We start from the raw sequence: 20,610 nt of genomic DNA, 5'->3' as shown, positions 1-20,610 counted from the left end.
TTTTTTTTTTTTTTTGACATCATACAATATGAAAATAATGGAGTGATACCACGAAATAAACTTTTTTTTTCTATGTAATTCTAAACTTCAAAAATATTAAATGTGATCTTAAAATTTTTTTTTTTTTTTCAAAAAATATGAAAATAAATATAATTATCATTCTACACATCTTATTAAAGTTATGATGAAATGAAATGTAGTAAGGTTGAAAAAAAAAAAAAAAAAATTAAATATATCAATGTAAACATTCTTAAATATTATTTTTATTTATTTATTTTAGTTGTCGAAATTATGTCTTAATCTTCATGTATGTTTTTATTTGAAATAATAAAAAAAAGAAAAAAGTAATTATTAAAAATGGATGATCTATTTTCATATTTAAAGATATACAAATTAAAAGGACAAAAATTCATTTCTATAAAAAGAAAAAATTTTAAGGTTAATTCTTAATATTTTTTATTTCCATATTTAAAAATAAAAAATAAAATAAAATCCTTTTGAATAAAAAAAAATTGTTTTTTTTTTTTTTTTTTTTTTGTAATAAATAAGGTATATATTTCTGGATAATTTATTTTCATGAATATTTAAAAAAAAAGATTAGAGAAAATTTTAATTTTACATTTCTATTTTTTTTGTCATTAATGTAACTTTAGTATATCCTTTGTCAAATGTACAATTTTCTATTTATCTACAAATTTTGAAAATTTTAATATAATATAAAATTCAGACACAAAAAAAAAAAAAAAAATAAAATAAAATAAAATAAAATAAATTACATAATTTTAATTTATATTGCTTTATATTTCTGATTATTTCTAATTTTATTTTTTATAAATTTATTGTTTAATTCTAAGTATGTTTTTATAGTTTATTTAATTATTTTTTAAGGAATTTATATCAACTATAATAAAAAGAAAAAATTAAAAAATATATAAAAATAGTATAAATAAATATATAAAATAAAAAATTAATGTATAAAATAAAAAATACACATATAAAGTAAAAAAGCAGGGATGAATAAATATATAAAAATAAATATTTTTTAATATGATGATGTTATAATTTTAATAATGTAAAATTTTTTATTAAATAATAATTAAAAGAATTTTATATTATAAAATTACAGAATGAAAATATTGAGTTTAAGAATTAGAAGTATAGAATAATTATTTTTTTATAAATTTTATTTATTTTTGATGACATCTATTTATTTTATGAATAACTTTATATATAAGGAAAATTTTTTTTTTTTTTTTTACAAAGTCTATTAAAAAATGAAAATATTAACATCCTTTAGACATGATAGTGGAAGATTTATTTTAAACACTCCAAAAGATAATGTTCAATTTATTATATGGCAAATGTTATGCTTGCAATCATTATATTATACTATTTCTAGTATAACAATTTTTATTTTTTTTACTATTATAAATTTTTCTAGAAATTTGTCTTACATTTTTAATACAAAATCTTATTTTAATGGAGATCATGCTTTATTTTACATATTTTTTATAAATATATTAAATTCCATTATAATGTAAAAAATAATAAGGAAAAGTTTTGTTATCTAATAAAATTTTAAAATCTTTATAAAAAGATTTAAAAGTAATGATTAAAAAGAAAATATGCTTTTAATAAAATATCTTTTTTTTTTTTTTTTTTAAATTTAGGTCTTACCCTATTAAACTTATTGTCAAAAGAGCAAAAAAGTGTTTAGACTACGTTTTATCTTATAATATAATACATTTTATTTTATCTGTTTTAGTATCAGGGTTTCCAATATCATGTACAAAAATATATATATATATATATAATTCATATTTCTTATCATACATTTATTCTTTTTAACATATTTAAAGGATGAAATATATATATATATATATATAAATGGTATTTTTTTTTTTTATATTTATTTTATTGCTTTATTTCTTCCTTTTTTTTTTTTTTTAAACTATCAAATTTATTACTATTCTTTTATGAAAAACTTCGAATTTTTTAGGGTTGTGGTATATCAGTTTTTTTTTTAATATTATCTTATGTGTACTAATTAGTGAATATATATGTTACAAAGAAGAAATGAAAGAAATTAACATAAATAATATTAAAATATAATAATTGTTATATTTGTTATTTTTATAATCATATGTTAAATAAATGCTATAATAAAGTAATGTTATACTATTACAGTTTTATTATACACACATTTAAACAATATATTCTGTTTTTTTTTCATAGTAATATAAGTTATAAATATTAAAATGATATGTAATCAAGCCTAAAAAAATAGAAAGAGTTAAAAACCTTAATATTATATAAAAAAACAAAAATCCCAAAAAATTAATAGAGAAAATAAAATATTAAAAATATGGCATTTAAAAGAAACTGAATATAAAATTAGATACAAAATTATAAGTATAAATATACATTATAAATTATAAATACTTTATATGTTAAAAAAAAAAGAAAAAATTAAAATTTTTTATGTGAATATTATGAAAATTAAAAATAATTATTTTTTATAATTATATTAAATTAATTTATTTTTTTTTTAAAACATTTGAAATATATAATAAATTTTGATGCAAATAATAATAATAACAAATTACAAAAAATTAACACTATTTTATAGTTAATATAAATGGTGAAATAGTTACAGATTAAATATCTTTGATCTCTCATTGAAATGATTTCTTCATTCTTGATTTTGTTTTAAATAGGAATAACTAATTTATTAAACATAAACTTATCATATAAGTATAATATATAACAGAATTTAAATGACTTTCCTTATTATTTCTTTTAATATTTATAGATATTATTTATGGTTTAAAATTATTTCTTTTAAAAATCACTCATATATTCAAATTATAAAGAAACTACAAATATAACTTATAGACAGGCTTTAATTTTTTTTCATACGTTTTTTTTTCATACGTTTTATATAATATAAATAAAAAATATTCAATTATCACCCAATAATAAAGAAGAATGTTATTTCATCATTTTTTTTTTTTTTTTTGCATCTTTTATTATATAAAAAAAAAAAAAAATTTCATTTTCAAAGATTATATTTTAATTTATTCTTATAACATAAAATTATTTCTAATTTTTGAATTATACAAAAGTTTTTTTTTTTTTTTTTTTTTAAATCTTATATAAATGAAATTTATTAAATATTCATTAATATTTAATTATAAAAAACTATTTATTTGAATTTTCACATATAAAACTAAATTAAAAAAAAAATAAATAAAATGATATTTTATTTTTATTTTGAATTTTAAAGTAAACATATATTTTTATAGTTATTAAAGAGATTAAAAGAATTATATCTTACAAATATATTATTAATTTATTTTTTTTTTATATCCATTAATATCAATATTAGTTAGTTCTAGATATTTATCAAAATGGGTTAAATTAGGAATTATTCCTTTTAACTCATAATAAATATCTTTATTATTAACTTTTTCAGTATATGATAAAATTTCTTCATAGATCTTCTTATTTCTTTCTTTAACATAAATTATTAAACTGTTAAAAATTTTGATTAATTCAGTCCTTAAAATAATTTCTATATTCAAAAGAAAAATGTTACATAACTTTTCATAAAACATACAATCATCTATAACTTTGCATAAAATATTTTTATTTCTAGTACAACTAAAAAGTTTCAAAAGTAAACCATTTAAATTTTTAATATTATAAGTTTCATCTATATTATCTTTATTTTTATAAGAACTAATTATTTGTTCTACTAAAACTAATAAATTTTTTAAAACTTCCTCATTTTCAGTATAAGATAAAAATTCATAAATAATAATTATATATCTTTTATTTTTTAAGTATTCGTTTAATTTTATTTTATTTTGAAAAAGTATTTGTAATTGTTCAATTATTGGTTTTATAATTTCAGTTTTTCTTTTCTGTCCACTTTTTACACTTTTTAGAGCTTTAGAATATATCATATCTTTCCATTCAACAAAAAAATATTTATCTTCATTGTATTCATTTATATCATAAAAAAATTCTAAAATAACATAAAAACCATAATAATCATTAAATATATTTTCAAAATCACTTACAATTTTCTTTACAATAAAATTATTCAAAATTTTAGTATCATCTGTTATTTTTAGTAATCTTATTATTAATAAAAAGTTTACGCTGTTTTTGCATAATTCTATTACATCATTTTTTAATATTTTTATTAAAATCTTTTTATGTTTATTCGTGCTATATCCTAATAGATGAATTAATGCTTTATTACCTATATTTGTTGATATTAAATATTCACATCCCTCATGTATTATTTCCATTAAATTTGTTAATTCTTCATCACTTAAAACCTCACATGCAACTAAAATAATATTATGTGAAACGATGTTATACAACAGTTCTTTTTCTACAATATTTTCAATAATTTCAACTAAATATTTGTTTACTGCCTTTTTATTTTCTTCAGTAAAAATTGAAAGCATCTCTTTTGTTGGTTTTTTTAAAACTTCAGAAGAAATATTTTTTAATTCATTAATATTTGGAATTATCAAATAGTTAATTATTTTTATTCTCATAGGTGCTTTTAATTTTTTAAAAACAACGTGCCATAGTCTTGATGCAAATTTTGTTAAAAAAGTCTTAGTATTTTTTGTTAACCATATGTAAATAGTATTTTTTATCTGTTCATTACCGTGCTTATAAAAACATTGAAATATTAAGGAAACAAAATTAAAGGTACAAATATCATTAAAATGTTTATAAAAAATATCCCATAATTTGTTTTGAATTTCATCTTCTCCATTTATAATTAAAGATGAGATAATATGATAACCTAAATTAGTACGAGAAAATTTAATTAATTCAACTTTTTTTAATTCACTATAAATGATATCTACTTTATTCTTTTTTTCTGTTTTATTTTTACTTTTTAATAAATCATTCAAATACAACCTCAACTTTTTATAATAATCATAATTTTCTATTACTTTTTTTTTTTTGAGTTCTTTTATCATTTTTTTCTTTTTTGATTTAGATAAGTTTTCATCATTCATAATTTTCCTACATTTTTCATTTAAGTAATCATCTTTTATTTTTGAGTTGCTTTTGTTTTTTGATTCTTTAGAAATATCTCCATTAAATTTATTTTTCATAATTTTCTTAAGTTTTTTTTTATGTTTTGGTATGTCATCATCCTTCTTATAATTCGCTTTTTTTCTACTACTTAATTCATTTTTATCAGAAAATTTTTCTATTTTTCTATTTTTCCGTTTTACAAAATTTTTCTTCATTTTTATCAGTTATTTTTATAAATATTGTATATCCTCTAAACTTATTGTTTTATATGTTTTTTTTTTTTTTTTTTCTTTCTCTTTTTTTTTAATATTTGATGAAAAATTTAAAATAAAACTAAATATATATTTATGTTAAATACATTTAATAACTTTTTTTTTTTTTTTTTTTTTTTTTAAATGATAAAATAATTTATGTTTTTTATCAACTCATTTTATATATTGTCAGTATTTAAAAAATCATTAACATTTTATGAATTATTATTAACAGAATAACTTACATTTTAAATAAATATATCAGAATCATTTTTTCAAAATTGTTTTTTTGTACAAATATGTATATAATAAAATGAAAATATGTCAAATTATGTTTTATTATTTTTTTTTTTTTATCTTGACATAATGGTAATATAACAAATAATTCTTTCTTAATGAGAGTAGAAAAATATATAAAAATTAAAAGAAAATACAAAATCTATATATTCTTAATTTAAAATTTATAGATTTATGCTTGTGAATTTATGTATATTAATCATTGTAACTATTGTTTATATGTTTGTAAAAAACATTATTTTTATTTTTTTTTTTTTTTTATTTTATTTTTATTTTATTTTTTTTTTTTAACCATTTAAATTACAAATAACAATGTCAATTATTAAAAATATACACTAAAAATATTTCATATGAAATTAATAAGAAAGTAAATATACATGGAAAAAATAGGAAAAATTCAGAACATTTTTTTCTAAAAAAAAATAAATTTAAATATAAATTTGGTAAAAGTAAAAAAATATAAATGCAAATTATATAAAAAGCCTTTAAACTTTGAAAAAATACATATATATATATATAATTATACAAGAATAGATGTGATATTAATTTAAAAAAGTGTATAATAATTTAAAGAGAAGGATAAAAAAAAATAAAATATTATGCAGTGGTTTTAAACAATGGAAGATCATAGAGACAGCGATGGAATTTTATTAAAACACGGATTCTGTGAAATGTTAAAAGGAGGAGTAATAATGGACGTAAAAAATGTAGAACAAGCAAAAATAGCTGAAGAATGTGGAGCTATTGGTGTTATGGTTTTAGAAAATATACCATCAGAACTTCGAAATAGAGAAGAAGTAGCTAGAAGTGTAGATCCAATAAAAATTGAAGAAATAAAAAAAGCAGTATCAATAAATGTATTAGCTAAAGTACGAATAGGCCACTTTGTTGAATCACAAATTTTAGAAGAACTTAAAATTGATATGATTGATGAAAGTGAAGTTTTAACAGTAGCTGATGAAAACAATTATATAAATAAACATAAATTCAAAACTCCTTTTGTATGTGGATGTACTAACTTAGGGGAAGCTTTAAGAAGAATTTCTGAAGGAGCTTCTATGATTAGAACAAAAGGAGAAGCAGGAACAGGAAATATCATTGAAGCTATTAAGCATATTAGAACTATAAATAATGATATAAAGTTTTTATGTGCCTTAAGTGAAAATGAAATTTATAATTATGCCAAAAAAATTAACACACCTATAGATTTATTATTGCTAACCAAAAAGTTAAAAAAATTACCAGTTGTTAATTTTGCAGCTGGTGGTATTGCTACTCCTGCTGATGCCGCTATGTGCATGCAATTAGGAATGGATGGAGTTTTTGTTGGTTCTGGAATTTTTGAAAGTGAAAATCCAAGAAAAATGGCTTCATCCATTGTTTATGCAGTTAGTTATTTTAATAATCCTAAAATTCTATTAGATGTTAGTTATAATTTAGGAAAAGCTATGTGTGGTAGCACAAAAATTTCGGAAAAGTGGAAAAATAAAAAAAAGAATGAAGAATAGAATAAAATGTAAAAATATATTTTTACTTTTATGTAATACTTATTAAACATTCCTTAAATTTTATTTGAAATTTTCAATTTACTTTTTGGTATTTATTTATTATATATATTTTATACAACTTAAAATTATAAGATCTCAAAAAAAAAAAAAAGAAAAAAAAAAAAGTCTCTAAAATAACTATAATTTTTTTAATTTATTTTATTTACTTATTTTATTTTTTTTTTTTTTAATATTTAATAAAATTATATATTTTAATGTTATGTTTTTGATTAAATGATACATTAATATTTGTAAAATTTATCATTTCTAATATGTATAGAACATTTTTATTTCTTTAATAATTTGTCTATTCTTAATATTTTATTACTTTAATAAATTATAACTAAACTTTTTCAAATATAATGTAATTTAAAAAAAATGAATATTTCATACATTAATTATTTCTTTTTAATTATATTTTTTAATAATCACAGGAAATACATTTTAATACTTAATATATTTATATAAATATAAAGAGAAATAATTTAAAGAAAAAGTATTTTTCTACATAAATGTAATAATTTATATTATATTTATTCTAATTTTTTTTTCCTTTTTTTTGTTAAAATAATATACTATATAATACTAATTAAAAAAAAAAAAGTAGCTTTTAAATGAAACTATTTTTTTTAAAAGAGTAAATTCTATTTAGAATAAATTATTGTATTTTTGTAATATATTATTTGAATAATTACTCATAATAAATTTAGGAGCATATATAATTTTTATGAAATATTAATTTTAATAACATTTTTGTTTTTTCTACATTTATGTACATATGTAATTACAAAAAAATTCTAAATTAGAATAGATACTAATATAACCAGTTGCACATGGAAGCATAGAAGAAAAAAATGGAATATAAAATTTTTTAAAAGAAATAAAAAACCTAATAGTATGTACACGTGCGTACAGGTATTTTTATTTACTTTTTTTTTTTTTTTTTTTATTTTTAATATTTTGTAAATTAGAACAAAAAAAAAATTGTATAATATTTTAATATACAATTTTTTTTTTTTTTTTTATTAAATTTTTTTTTTTATGCTATTTATATATTTTAAATTTTATATATTTGTAAATTTTTAATATTTAAAAGATTTTTTATTGAATAAAGGTCGAGTGTGTAACCCTTTGAGATTTTTAGTTAAAACTGAATGTTTTTATTAAATGAAATAATGAACATTTAGACATATATTTATAACAAACTCTTTTTTTATATAATTTTTTGGAGAATTTATTTTTTTTCAATGAATATAGTCAAATCAGAATAATGTAAAAAAAAAAAAAAAAAAAAAAAAAATTAAGATTCCTCTTTAATTAACTAATCGAATATAATGTTTGGACTTTTGTAATTCATTTATATATATATATATCTATCTATATATTTATAAATATTACATATATAAATATATAAAAATATATATTTATATATGTGTATGCTTTTAGGAATATAAATATACATATAAACATATGTATTTTTTCTTGTTTGCAGTTTTTGCAAAATATTAGTGTGTGTTATTTAGCATTTTATTATAAATATATATATTTATATTTGTTCGTTTAGATAAAAAAAAAAAAAAAAAAAATGACAGGAGGAGAAGTAATAATAGAGAAAAATCCATCAAAAAAATATTGTATATCTAAAAAGGAACCATTGTGTGATAGTATAATATGGGATATGTTACAAAATTATTATAAAAAAGCAGCTATAAATGCATGGAAAGAAAATGTTGTACCTTCTTTTGTAACTAGCAATAGTAAACTAGCCAAAGATTATGCACGAGTAATAATAAATTATATGAAGGATTGGTTTAATAGTAATGAGTGTGATCGTAATGTTCCTATTTATATTTTAGAAATTGGTGCAGGTCATGGAAAATTTACCTATTTAATCTTGAGAGCATTATCAAAATACAAAAAATTTTTTAAAAGTATGAATTTACCTGAAAGACCATTTGTGTATGTTTTTACTGATGTTGCAAAGGATAACATTACTTATTGTATGAATAATGAAAGATTAAAAAAATACATTAATAGAGGAAATAGTAGTGAACAAACATACACAAGTAAAAATAACTCATATGAAGATTCTGAGTATGAAAAACATGATATAAATTACTATTCTTCTTCAAATGATTCTTGTTGCACTTTTTCATGTGATGAAACAACTTATGCAGAAGAAAAAAATAAACATGATTCTAATTTTTCCATGCTAGATTTTGCTTTTTTTGATGGAAACGAAACAACTGACAAAATTTACTTGGAGATAGGAAAAAAATATATTCCATCTGATACACCAATAGTTCTTATATGTAATTACGTTTTGGATTCTTTATTAACAGACGCATGGATAGTAAATGGCGAAAATGATTTCAAAAGGGCTTTATTGTCAGTATATTCACCATATGAAGAAAAAGATAAAAAAAATGCAGACATTATGTTAAGAATGTCTGTTACATGGGACTGGGAAAAAGTTGATATTGAAGAAGAAGTTAAAAAAACAGGAACAGATAAGCCTTCTAATTATTTAAGAAATTATGAAGATATTTATACAGTTTTAAAATTATATTCTTATTTCAATGAATGCTTATCATTTGTATTTCCTGTAGGGGCTTTTATATTATTTCAAAGAATGCTTAAACTGAGTAATAATAAATTACTGTGTTTAATAGGAGACAAAGGATATCAATCATATGAAGAATTTAGAGGTTACAGAGATCCTCATATAGTAGTCCATGGTAGTTTGTCATTCATGGTTAATTTAAATGCAATTTGCCTTTTTTTTCTATCCATAGGTGGATATTACATATATACTCCTTACTCAGATAATTTTCAGATAGTTACTCTATTAATGCATCAAAAAAAAGATAATGTTAAAAATGAAAAACAAAGCAAGACTTCTATCACTAATAACAGTACATTAACTGAAACATTGAGTAATAAAAAAAAATTTTATATAATAGATTTTTTTAAAAAAAATATAAAAGATACTCAGAACAAAAATGCAAATAATTTATCGAACGATTTCATACCTACAAAAGAAAACAGTCGCAACTCAAGAATATATTCAAAAAATTCCGTGAACGCACAAAATGTATATAAAAAAATTAAAAAAATTAATTTAAGAAATTTAAATAACATGACTATAAAATTTGGAGGAACTATTGCATCTTTTTATGATAATATAGAACAAATTCCCCCAGATCTTTTAATTAGCTGGCAGAAATCAGTAATTCACAATATTAATCATAATGCAGCTAATGTAAACATAAAAGAGCTAATATCTTTGTTGAGATATTCGAATTATGACTCAGATGTTTTTTTTAATATTAGAAATTCTTTTATAAATTTAGCTTGCTACCCCAACATTAATGGTAGAACAGAAAAGGATATATTACTAGATATCAAAGAATGCTATAATAATTATTATTCATTAAAAAATGATGAAGATATTGCAGATATATGTGGGCATGTGTGTATGAAATTTGGAGAGTTTGAAAAATCTATTTTTTATCTAAAAGAAAGCTTACGCAAATTTAAGAACACTAGGCATTCATCAACATACATTAATATTGCTTCTTGTTATAAAATATTACGTAATTATAATAAATCCATCAAATTTATTAGATCAGCCATCAAATTATCAAATAAAGAAAATAAAAATAAAAATATTCCTTTAAATAATAACTCGCATTCTTACGATTTATTATATAATATACAATTTTGTTCTAATCCTATTACATATGCTATGATAGGAATAAATTACTACGTACAAAATGATGGACTATATTATTTATCCTTTGAAAATAGAATTAAATTGAAATATATTTTTTTACTATCTAAAGAGGAGGAAAAAGTTTTAAAATATATGAGAATGAAATATAAACATTCATCTTATGATAAAACGTCAAATAATTTTAATTTATCAGAGATAAAAATCATAAAAGTTTATAATGGAAATAAAACTCTCTCGTTAGAAGAATTATATGAACTAGAAAAAGAAAATAATCCAAACGATACAATGGTAGGGTTAAATAATATAGATGAGAAAAATAAATGTTATGACAATTTAGAATATTTAAAAAATAATTTGACAAATTGCTTGGATCAATTTGATTTTCAATTTTGCGTTATTGATGTTCCTTGGATTATTAAATCAGATATTGTAGATTTAATGTTGGAAAAATCAAAACATATTTTTACTTATGGTACATTATCAGATTCTTCTAAACGCTCTATGGATGTAATTTCGAAATATAAAAAAGTAGCTGAACACATTAGTTGGGTAAATAACAATTATATTCATGACGAATGTTTATATGAAGCAAGGGAGTCTTTAGGTTATATAAAAAATGTTATCTCTATAACGGTTACACACTATAGTACAAGTGCTTATACTAATCAAAATGAAAGCATTAATTGTAAAGAAATTTTTATAAACGATTTATGCAGTATTTTAAATTCCTTACAAATAATTTTAAACTTTAATTTAACAGGATTAACTGCTAATTTCTTAAAAAAACAAAATTCGGAAAAAAAAGAGCACACTAATCCAATAGAACTAGAAGAAAATATTGAAATATTAACAAATGGTTTTTTAAATCCAAATAATGATGATCAAAAAATATTATATAATGAAGAAAACTCTACTGGATGTTATGTGTGTTTTACAGGAATGCTAATGTTTTCACAATGTAAACAATTATCAGAATATTCTAATGTATATGGTAATTATCTATTAATGAATAATAAAAATGAAGAATTTATAACAAAAATTAATATATCTGGATTGAACGGTTCTTTATGTTTAAAAAAAACATTATCCAATTGGACTGTTAATGTTTTTAATGTTAATAACGATAAAATATTTGATAAGTCAGGGAGAATATCAGCTAGCCAAAATTCCAATGATGTATTTATAAACCAGTATTTAATAAAAACAAATGGCAAAAATAACAATATCAAACATTTCAGTGAATATGATTTAGACTGTCATTTTAAAGATTCTAATGAATCTATTGATTCAGATATTGACATTTTAGAATTTTCTTCTAGTGATGATAATGATTATAAAAGTGATAAAGGTAAAAAAGTAGATGAACAATCAAATAATTGTACTGTCTCAAATAATATTTTATCTGATAATAATGAAAACAAAATATCATTTGATAGAAATTTAGAAATACTAAAGGATATTCCTGGAAAAAGATTTTATTCTACTAGTAAAGAAATCTGCGAAAATATCAATTTAGATGAAAACTTAATTGATATAACAGTTAATAATAATTGCTTTTACTCAAGAATTATCGAAGGAATAAATTTGTCTCATAAAAAGGAGGGATCAATGGTTTACTTTAAATATAATTCTAAATGAATTAAAAGTATAATAAATATGTAAAGTAAGTCTTTATTTTTTCTTATCATAAATTTTATTTATTTATGCATTTTTATTTTATTTTATTTTATTTTTTTTTTGTAGTAATTCAAATGTGAAATGTATTTCAATATATTATTTAAATATAGAATTATTTTTGATTCAGATGGAAAGTAATTAATATTATGAAGTATTTTATTATTTATTATTAAATATATTTACATATATATTTTTTTTTTTTTATAATACTTTGACGAAACATTCTTTTTTTTTTTTTTGTAAAATAGTATTTTCTTGCTATATTTTTTATACCAATAAATAATTAATTTTTTATATAGTATTTATGTTATAAATAAAAAATTTTGCAGAACAGAGCTATATGTTTACATAAATATTAATGATGGTTAAAAAAGTGCATATAATTACAAAAAAAAAAAAAAAAAAAAAAATTAATCATAATTTTATTAAAAAAAAAATTTTTCACATTAACATAAACACATTGCATATGAAGGAATTATATAATAAAATATTTTATTATTTAAATTTTTTTAAAAAATTTTTATTTTTTATTATATTAATATTTAAATAAAAATCTTTGAATTGAATAAAATACTTCAAAAAGAAAAAAAAAAAAAAAGTAATGTTTTTAACTAAGCAGTAATTTGCGAAAATTCATTTCCTAAAAAATCATATTGAGAAAAACTTATGTAAGAAGCAAAATCAAAGTTAGAGTCTAATTGAGATTTATTTTTTTTTAATTGTTTTATAAAATTTTTAATTTCACTCATTGAATCTTGAAAATACTTTTGAAATTTTTTTTTGCTAATTTTAAGAGTTTCGCATGTCTCATCATCGGTGTAAATTTTTTTGTTTAAAAAAAGACCAAATTTCATAAATATAATTAATTTATTAATTTTTTTTTTTATTGATTTACAGATAAAATTTCTTAATCCTTTTATTACTAAATCATTGTACATAATTTCATTAAAGCTGTGAATATCATCTGAATTAACTATTAAGTCTTTATATGTATTTTTTTCCGGATTTTCTGAATTTTTATTTTGATAAACAATAGGCTTTTCTGCATCTATAATATTTACTGTAGAAGATAGCACTTTTTCTACTTTTTCTATACTCATTTTTAATCCTTCACTTATTTCTTTTATATTTGGCTTTCTATTATTTTTTTCTAAAAAGGCTTCTTCAAAATTTTTTATTTTATTATAATCCTTATACGTATGAGGTGAAATAGATATAAAAGACTTGTGTTTTTGATAATAATTATATGTACTATTTTTTGCCCATATATAAACATATTTGGTTAAATTTTTTATTCCTAATTTTTCTATGTCATATTTTTTGAATCCATTTTTGACTGATTCTAAACTAACTAGTAAAAAATCTTCTTCACTTAAATTACTACTAAAATTTGCTTCTGCTTTTCTTACAATGTTCTTTATTAGAGGTATGAAATATATAAGTAATTTCTGAGATAATTTTATTTTATTTTCTAAACCTTTTAAAAAATTTTCTTTATCATAATTATAAGCATATATTAATTCTTCCATTAATGGAGGTCTATTTTCTAATTTTTCAAGCATATAAATAGAATTTTCAAAAAAAACAATATCTTTAATGCATTCTATAAATTTCTGCACTTCTGTATTTATTAAATTTTCACAATCATTATAGAGAGGTGTTTTTGCATTTTCAAAATAATCATCAAAAATATTATATTTTTTTTTTACTTCTATATTTGGTAATTCTTGTTTTTCTTCATTTATTTGTTCCATTTCTGAATCTTTATTTTGTTCATTATTCTTGTAAATTATATTTTCTTTGTTATTTTCATATCCTGATTGAGATTCCATATTACAACAGTAAGTTTTTGAATTCAATTCTTTATGTTTTTCATGAATTTCTTTTATTACCTTTTTTTTCTTTTTTTCTTCTTTTTTCTCTTCGTTTTCTTTATTATCATCATTTGTAATTTCTTTTGTTATGCTAAAATCATATGTTATATTATTATCACCATTAATATTTCTAAATAATGTAAACATATTAGTTTTGTTATAAAAATATGTTTTAACTAATAAATCCTCATCTTCTTTTTGTACTAAATTTTTCATTTTATAGATGTATATGATTAACTTTTTTAAATTATCAACAGAAACATTGATTTCTTTTGACCACAAATCTAAAGTTAAAATTTTTTTTTGATCCCTTATACTTTCATAATATTCTAATCTTAATTTATGAAATAAATATTGCTTTATCACTTCTGTTTTAACAATTTGTCCATTTAATAATAATATATTTTCTTTTATTTTATTTTTATTTTTTTTAAATATACTTTTATCCTTTAAAGAAAGCAGTATATTATTTAACTTTCTTTTTTCTTTATCATAGATTTCATTCATATATCCCCTTTTAAGTTTTAATCGTATTTTTTCATTTTTTATATTATTGATATTATTATTCTCTATATTATTATTGTATTTTTGTATTTCACTCAGTATGCTTTCATTATTATAATTCTTATCACTTAATTTTTTTTTATTTGTATTACATACTTTTTTTTCTTTTATATTATTAACTAAAAAATTTATATTTGGATTGGAATTTAATACAAAATAATTTATTACACCATCATTAAAATTTACATTCTCATCTATATACTTAATTAATGCATTACTGTGGCATAAAGAATTGAAATAGTTATTAGTGTTAATTTTTCTTATATTTCTTACTTTATTATTTTCTATATTTTTTATATCTTTATAGTTATCCTCTTTTATATATGACTCCTTTCCTTTTTTTGTGTGTGCAGAAATATTTTTATATCTAAAGAGAATTTTTTTCTTTTTTCTCCCATTTTTTACGATATTAACAAAATCATTATTAAAAATTTTTACTTGGCTTATTTGGTAAGTTTCTATGAACGTTAATTTTTTAAAGTAAAAAAAAGTAATAAATAAATAAATATATAAAAAAAAAGAAATATATATTTTTTCTTTTTTTTTATTAAAATTATTTATAATTATTAGAATTATTAAAGGACTTAAAAAATTAAATTTTGCGTTAATCATTCCATTAAACAATTTTCATAGTATACTATATATTCCAATTAATCTATATACCTATTAGTCTTCGTTTTTATAATTTACCTAATAAAACTACCTTATAATTCTTAAAAAGAAATAAATTTAATAAAATGTCTCCTACTTAATTTCACTCTTCATATTACTTTTTTTAAAATATACTCTTTATTTAGTTAACTTTTTTTTTTTTTTTTGTTCATTATAAAAATAAATTTAAATCATAATAATTCTTTCAGTTTCTAAATTATTTACTTTTTTTCTCACAATAAAAGTATTAAAATTACGTAAACAAATGCATATATTATTCATGTAATTTTATTTACAAAAAGGAATATAATTATTAAAAGATACATATATTTAATTTTTAGAAAGGTGCTAATGTAAAGGTTAGTCCACTTATTTACTTATATTGTTTTTGTTTTGTCTTAAAATTTTTTTTTATATTCTTGTTTAACGAAAATATTTTATAATTCCATTAATAATAAAATGAAATAAAAAAAAAGAAATATTTAACTAGTTAAAATAATATAAATATAATGTATTATAAAGTACATTTATTCTTATACATCAATTATTAAATAAAAAATTTTTTTAATTACATGAATAATACTTCTTTTTTTTTTAATTTTTAAATGAATTTTTTTTTTTTTTTTTTCTACATTCATGTAATATGCTCTTTTTTAACAATTTTATTATATTGAACAAAATAAAAATTAAAAATAAAATAAATTTTAAATTATTGTAATAATTTAAACCTCACTAAAAAAAAAAAAAAAAATTGGTAACACCTTTAAAAAAAAGGTGAAATCTTGTTTTTTATAAATTCTCTTTAAATATAAATATAGGAAAAAATTTATCTTTTAGTATATATATGTTTATAAAATAAAAAAATATGATAATTTCTTAAATTTTTTTATAATATATAAAAATTTACAATCATATTATTTTTTTAATGAATATAATTTCAGTTAGCATAATGTTTCAAAAAATGATTTTTTATCTTTTTTATATGCAGAAATTTCATATATTATAATTGATTAATATATGAAATTTTACGACTATTTTATATTTATGTTTAATTATTAATATATTTCATATATATACAATAAAAATTTAAGAAACTAAAGCAAGAATTAAAGAAATAATTATATATGAAAAATGGAAAAGAAAAAGTCATGGATTAAGGTTGACAGAATGGCCGAGCGGTCTAAGGCGCTACTTTCAGAGAGTAGTCTGTAAAAGGCGTGGGTTCGAATCCCGCTTCTGTCAATAAGAATTTATGAATAAATTATTTACGTTACAAAATGATTTTATATAATATATAATTTGAAAGTTTTAAATAATTATTGAAATATAAAAAAATTAAGGTGAATATTTTATTCACTAAAATTATTTTTAATGTATTGTTCATGTTATGATCTATATAATTATAATGTAAAGCATAATACAATAAACTTATTAACATGACGTTTTTTAAATAAAAACTATATTGCCTTTTTTTATAAGATATCTAAAAAGTTAAAACAATTGTAGATTAAATATTTATTATATAAAAACTTTAGATTATCTATGATAATATTTTGATAAAAATTTTTCATAAAAATTATAAAAATATTCCAAAAAAAATTCTTTTTAATAACTATATTTATTAATGTACATTTATACGCATCCATATTTTTAAATAGTTATTTAAAATATTCTCCCAAATATTGAGGCACAAATAACTTTTTATCGTTTTCATTTTAGAATTATAGCATATTAATGTCATTTATTAATCACGTTGCGTTTTTGTTAAGTGTATCAGGAAATTTTAAAAATATATATTAAATTTTATACTGTAGTTTTATACTATTTAAATTTCTATTTATGCAAATTTATATTTTTTTTTAAAGATATGGAAAATTTTTTTTAAATATTTAGGTAAAAAAAGATATAATTAACCTTTTTGGAATAAATGTATATGGATTTATGGAAAATATAAAGTTAGACATGAGCATTCACTTATTCTAAAAAAAAAAAAAAGTTTTTTTTTTTTTTTTTTTGTAATCTATTTTTATTGAATATTTTGATATATTTTTAATTTTTTTTTTTAAAAAATACCTTTGTTGTTAAAAAAAATGTTCGCAAAAACAACATAATTTAGGATATACTTTGATTTTTATTTGTTTTTATTCAGAAGCATTGAAAATAAATTACTAAATAATTATTCATAAAAATATTACTTTAATAACGCAAAAAAAAAAATTAATAATACATCAGAGCTTGATTTTTTTTAATGAAAATAAAATGATTTTTATTAAAGGAAATACATTCAAATCCACTAAATGTTTAATGATGTAAAGTTTCATAGTTTGTAGCATTAATATAATTTTTACAATATATAAATTAATAGGGGTAACTCTACATTATCTTTATTATTTTTTCTTCTCATCACTTTAGAAAAGTTAAGAATTCATTTAAATAAATAAGAAAAAAAAGATAATTAAGTGCTCATAAAATATACAATAAAATACACTTCAAAAAAATAATATGGAAATTGTCTAAGAACAAACAGAGTATATTTAGTAAAATGTGTGAAATAAAACAAAATATATATTTATATAATCTTAAATTTTTAATATAAAACATAAAAGATTATACTAACAAAGATATTTTTAAAATATTAATATTTTACTTAATAATCAACTTTAGTTGCCATAACTAGGATAGTAGTAAAGTTTTCATTAATAATTATATTATTTTCCTTTTAATATAATTAACAATTTTAATACATACAAAATGCTTAATAAGGTAAGCAGTCTTTTTACAAGTGCAATTTAATATAATCAATAAATTATAAATAAAATTTCATTAAATATCCATATTTATTTTGGACCAGCCGGGAATCGAACCCGGGAGCTTTCGCATGCGAAGCGAACGTGATACCACTACACCACAAGCCCAGGAGTTTTTGTTCTTTCGAATTTATTTAAAATGTCAATAATTATTTTTAAAAGGAAATATAGTATTGCATTTTTACATATATAAATTTTAATCATATTTTTTTTTTTTTTTTTTTTTTTTTTTTTTGTGTTAAACAAAGATTTATCTAAATTAACTTGGTTACTTTTACTTTGACTTGATTGCACATTTGTATTTTTAATCATAATAATTTATCGTAAAAACTTTTTACACAAATATTTTTTTTGTAAATTTCGTTCTAAATATTTATAAAATAAAAAAAAAAAAAAAAAATAAATAAATGTACAATAAGAAAGAAAATTAAAAGAAAAAGAAGGAAATAAAAAAAATTATTGCAATTTTTTTTTTAAATTTAAACGAACCTTCAAAAAATATATTTTTCCATTAAAATTTAAGGCATGATAAAAAATACAATAAAATCAAATACTTTAAAATTTTTTGTATTTATTAAGCAAATTAATATTTTATAATGTTTTTACTTAAAACGATATAAAGCATAAAAATATGTTATAAAAGAATATTAAGATTATATTATAAATAAAAAGAAAGATATTAGATATCCATTTGTACAAAATGAATAGAAGTTTTTTCAATTTTAATGTCTGTAATAATTATGTCCGTTTTTATAGAATAATTTTAAATTTTACATGATTTAAAATTAATAAAAAAAATTATTACTATTTTATATATAGATACAATAATATAAATATTACTCTTTGTTTAACTTTTTTATTAAATTTTTAAAATGTATAATGCCAACTCTGAAAAAGAAAAAAGTAATGAAACTTCTGGTATGGATGAAAAAAATAAAAATATTAATGAAGTGATTGATGAAGTAGACACCAATGTAATTTTGCAGATTAACTCAATGAACAGTGAAAATAAAAAAATTTTTTTAAATAATTATATAGCAAAAATAAAATACATGAACGAAAATTACTCTAAGCCAAGATATTATGAAATATTAAATGTTGATGTAAACTCAAATGTAAAAACAATAAGAAAAAGCTATTTATTATTATCGAAATTATTAAGCGTTAATAAAAAGTTATCAAGTGAATATGAAGAATGCTATTATTTAATACAAAAATCTTATAAAATATTAACAGATAAATTTGAAAAGTTTTATTATGACGTTTTAAATAATTATATTGACGAATCTATGATAGAAGAACAAAGACAAATATTAGAAAAAGAAGCTAATTTTATATATGAAAATAAAATAAATGAACTAAAAGATGAATATTATAAAAAATTAAAAGAAGAAAAAGAGAAAAATGGATTAATAATAGAAAAAGCACTGTTTGGAAATTTATCTCTAAAAGACGAATGCATAAATAATTGCTTTAACATTAATCCAATTACTGAAGATCATATACAAGGTCCTTTTTTAGATTTAACAATACTTTTGCAATGCAGAATTGAAAATAGTTCACTATTATTCAATGATGATGTTTCATTTGCCTATTTTTTGGGAATTCCTAAACCATTAATTAAAATATCTAGTGAAAATAAGAAATCATATGTCCATATATTAGAAGATACAGAAATGCATTTATATATTAAATATAAATTTTTAAATGTATACCATGAATTAATTGTTGTAGACAGATCAACATTTACTTTACCTCAAAGTGCTCATAGAGTTTTTGGAAATCACATTTGTGGTCCATTTTCTCCTGTTAACGTAATAAAATTAAAACATTTATCTAATTCATTCATGGATAATATTTTTAAATTTTTTTCAAAAAATAAGGTTTATATTACTTTATTTACAACAATAATACTGTGCGCGCAATCTATTAAATCTATGTAGGTAAAAAAATTATTACAAATTACATAAATAGAAATTATTAAAAAGAAAATATATAATAAAAACAGGGAAGCAAAAAAAAATTTCATTTTTTTTACTAGCAATTTTAATTTTTTTTTTTAATGTTTTCTTATTTAAGAAAATTGTAATATTATATGTTTTTTCTTTTTTTTTTTTTTTTTTTTTTTGTAAT

General features: G+C 18.2%; 6 protein-coding genes and 2 non-coding genes across 8 annotated transcripts; 5 read left to right on the top strand and 3 right to left on the bottom strand.

Annotated features, from left to right (window-relative positions):
* Nucleotides 1-1,361: 1,361 nt before the first annotated feature.
* Nucleotides 1,362-2,112, top strand: PGAL8A_00149800 (protein SYS1, putative; the record flags this gene model as incomplete). Its single annotated transcript, XM_028675041.1, has 3 exons — nucleotides 1,362-1,537; nucleotides 1,671-1,786; nucleotides 2,000-2,112. The coding sequence occupies 3 exons, from the start codon at nucleotides 1,362-1,364 to the stop codon at nucleotides 2,110-2,112; spliced, it is 405 nt and encodes a 134-aa protein (XP_028526612.1).
* Nucleotides 2,113-3,347: 1,235 nt separating this feature from the next.
* On the bottom strand, nucleotides 3,348-5,288 carry PGAL8A_00149700 (mRNA binding Pumilio-homology domain protein, putative; the record flags this gene model as incomplete). The annotated part of the gene is made up of 1 exon (XM_028675040.1): nucleotides 3,348-5,288. The coding sequence occupies one exon, from the start codon at nucleotides 5,286-5,288 to the stop codon at nucleotides 3,348-3,350; it is 1,941 nt and encodes a 646-aa protein (XP_028526611.1).
* Nucleotides 5,289-6,238: 950 nt separating this feature from the next.
* Nucleotides 6,239-7,129, top strand: PGAL8A_00149600 (pyridoxine biosynthesis protein PDX1, putative; the record flags this gene model as incomplete). The annotated part of the gene is made up of 1 exon (XM_028675039.1): nucleotides 6,239-7,129. The coding sequence occupies one exon, from the start codon at nucleotides 6,239-6,241 to the stop codon at nucleotides 7,127-7,129; it is 891 nt and encodes a 296-aa protein (XP_028526610.1).
* A 1,624-nt stretch (nucleotides 7,130-8,753) lies between these two features.
* PGAL8A_00149500 (conserved Plasmodium protein, unknown function) lies at nucleotides 8,754-12,542 on the top strand (the record flags this gene model as incomplete). Its single annotated transcript, XM_028675038.1, has 1 exon — nucleotides 8,754-12,542. The coding sequence occupies one exon, from the start codon at nucleotides 8,754-8,756 to the stop codon at nucleotides 12,540-12,542; it is 3,789 nt and encodes a 1,262-aa protein (XP_028526609.1).
* Nucleotides 12,543-13,192: 650 nt separating this feature from the next.
* PGAL8A_00149400 (conserved Plasmodium protein, unknown function) lies at nucleotides 13,193-15,631 on the bottom strand (the record flags this gene model as incomplete). The annotated part of the gene is made up of 1 exon (XM_028675037.1): nucleotides 13,193-15,631. The coding sequence occupies one exon, from the start codon at nucleotides 15,629-15,631 to the stop codon at nucleotides 13,193-13,195; it is 2,439 nt and encodes an 812-aa protein (XP_028526608.1).
* A 1,200-nt stretch (nucleotides 15,632-16,831) lies between these two features.
* On the top strand, nucleotides 16,832-16,912 carry PGAL8A_00149300. The gene has a single exon. It is a non-coding gene; the product is annotated as a tRNA-Leu (tRNA).
* A 1,601-nt stretch (nucleotides 16,913-18,513) lies between these two features.
* Nucleotides 18,514-18,585, bottom strand: PGAL8A_00149200. Its single transcript has one exon. It is a non-coding gene; the product is annotated as a tRNA-Ala (tRNA).
* A 764-nt stretch (nucleotides 18,586-19,349) lies between these two features.
* PGAL8A_00149100 (DnaJ protein, putative) lies at nucleotides 19,350-20,420 on the top strand (the record flags this gene model as incomplete). The annotated part of the gene is made up of 1 exon (XM_028675036.1): nucleotides 19,350-20,420. One exon carries the CDS (start codon nucleotides 19,350-19,352, stop codon nucleotides 20,418-20,420), a length of 1,071 nt encoding a protein of 356 aa, XP_028526607.1.
* Between the last annotated feature and the right edge of the window lie 190 nt (nucleotides 20,421-20,610).

This window comes from Plasmodium gallinaceum, assembly GCF_900005855.1.
Source record: "Plasmodium gallinaceum strain 8A genome assembly, contig: PGAL8A_v1_65, whole genome shotgun sequence".
In the NCBI taxonomy this organism is placed as follows: domain Eukaryota; phylum Apicomplexa; class Aconoidasida; order Haemosporida; family Plasmodiidae; genus Plasmodium; species Plasmodium gallinaceum.
Note: the sequence above shows the minus strand (reverse complement) of the source record. Positions and strands in the feature narration are given on the sequence as shown.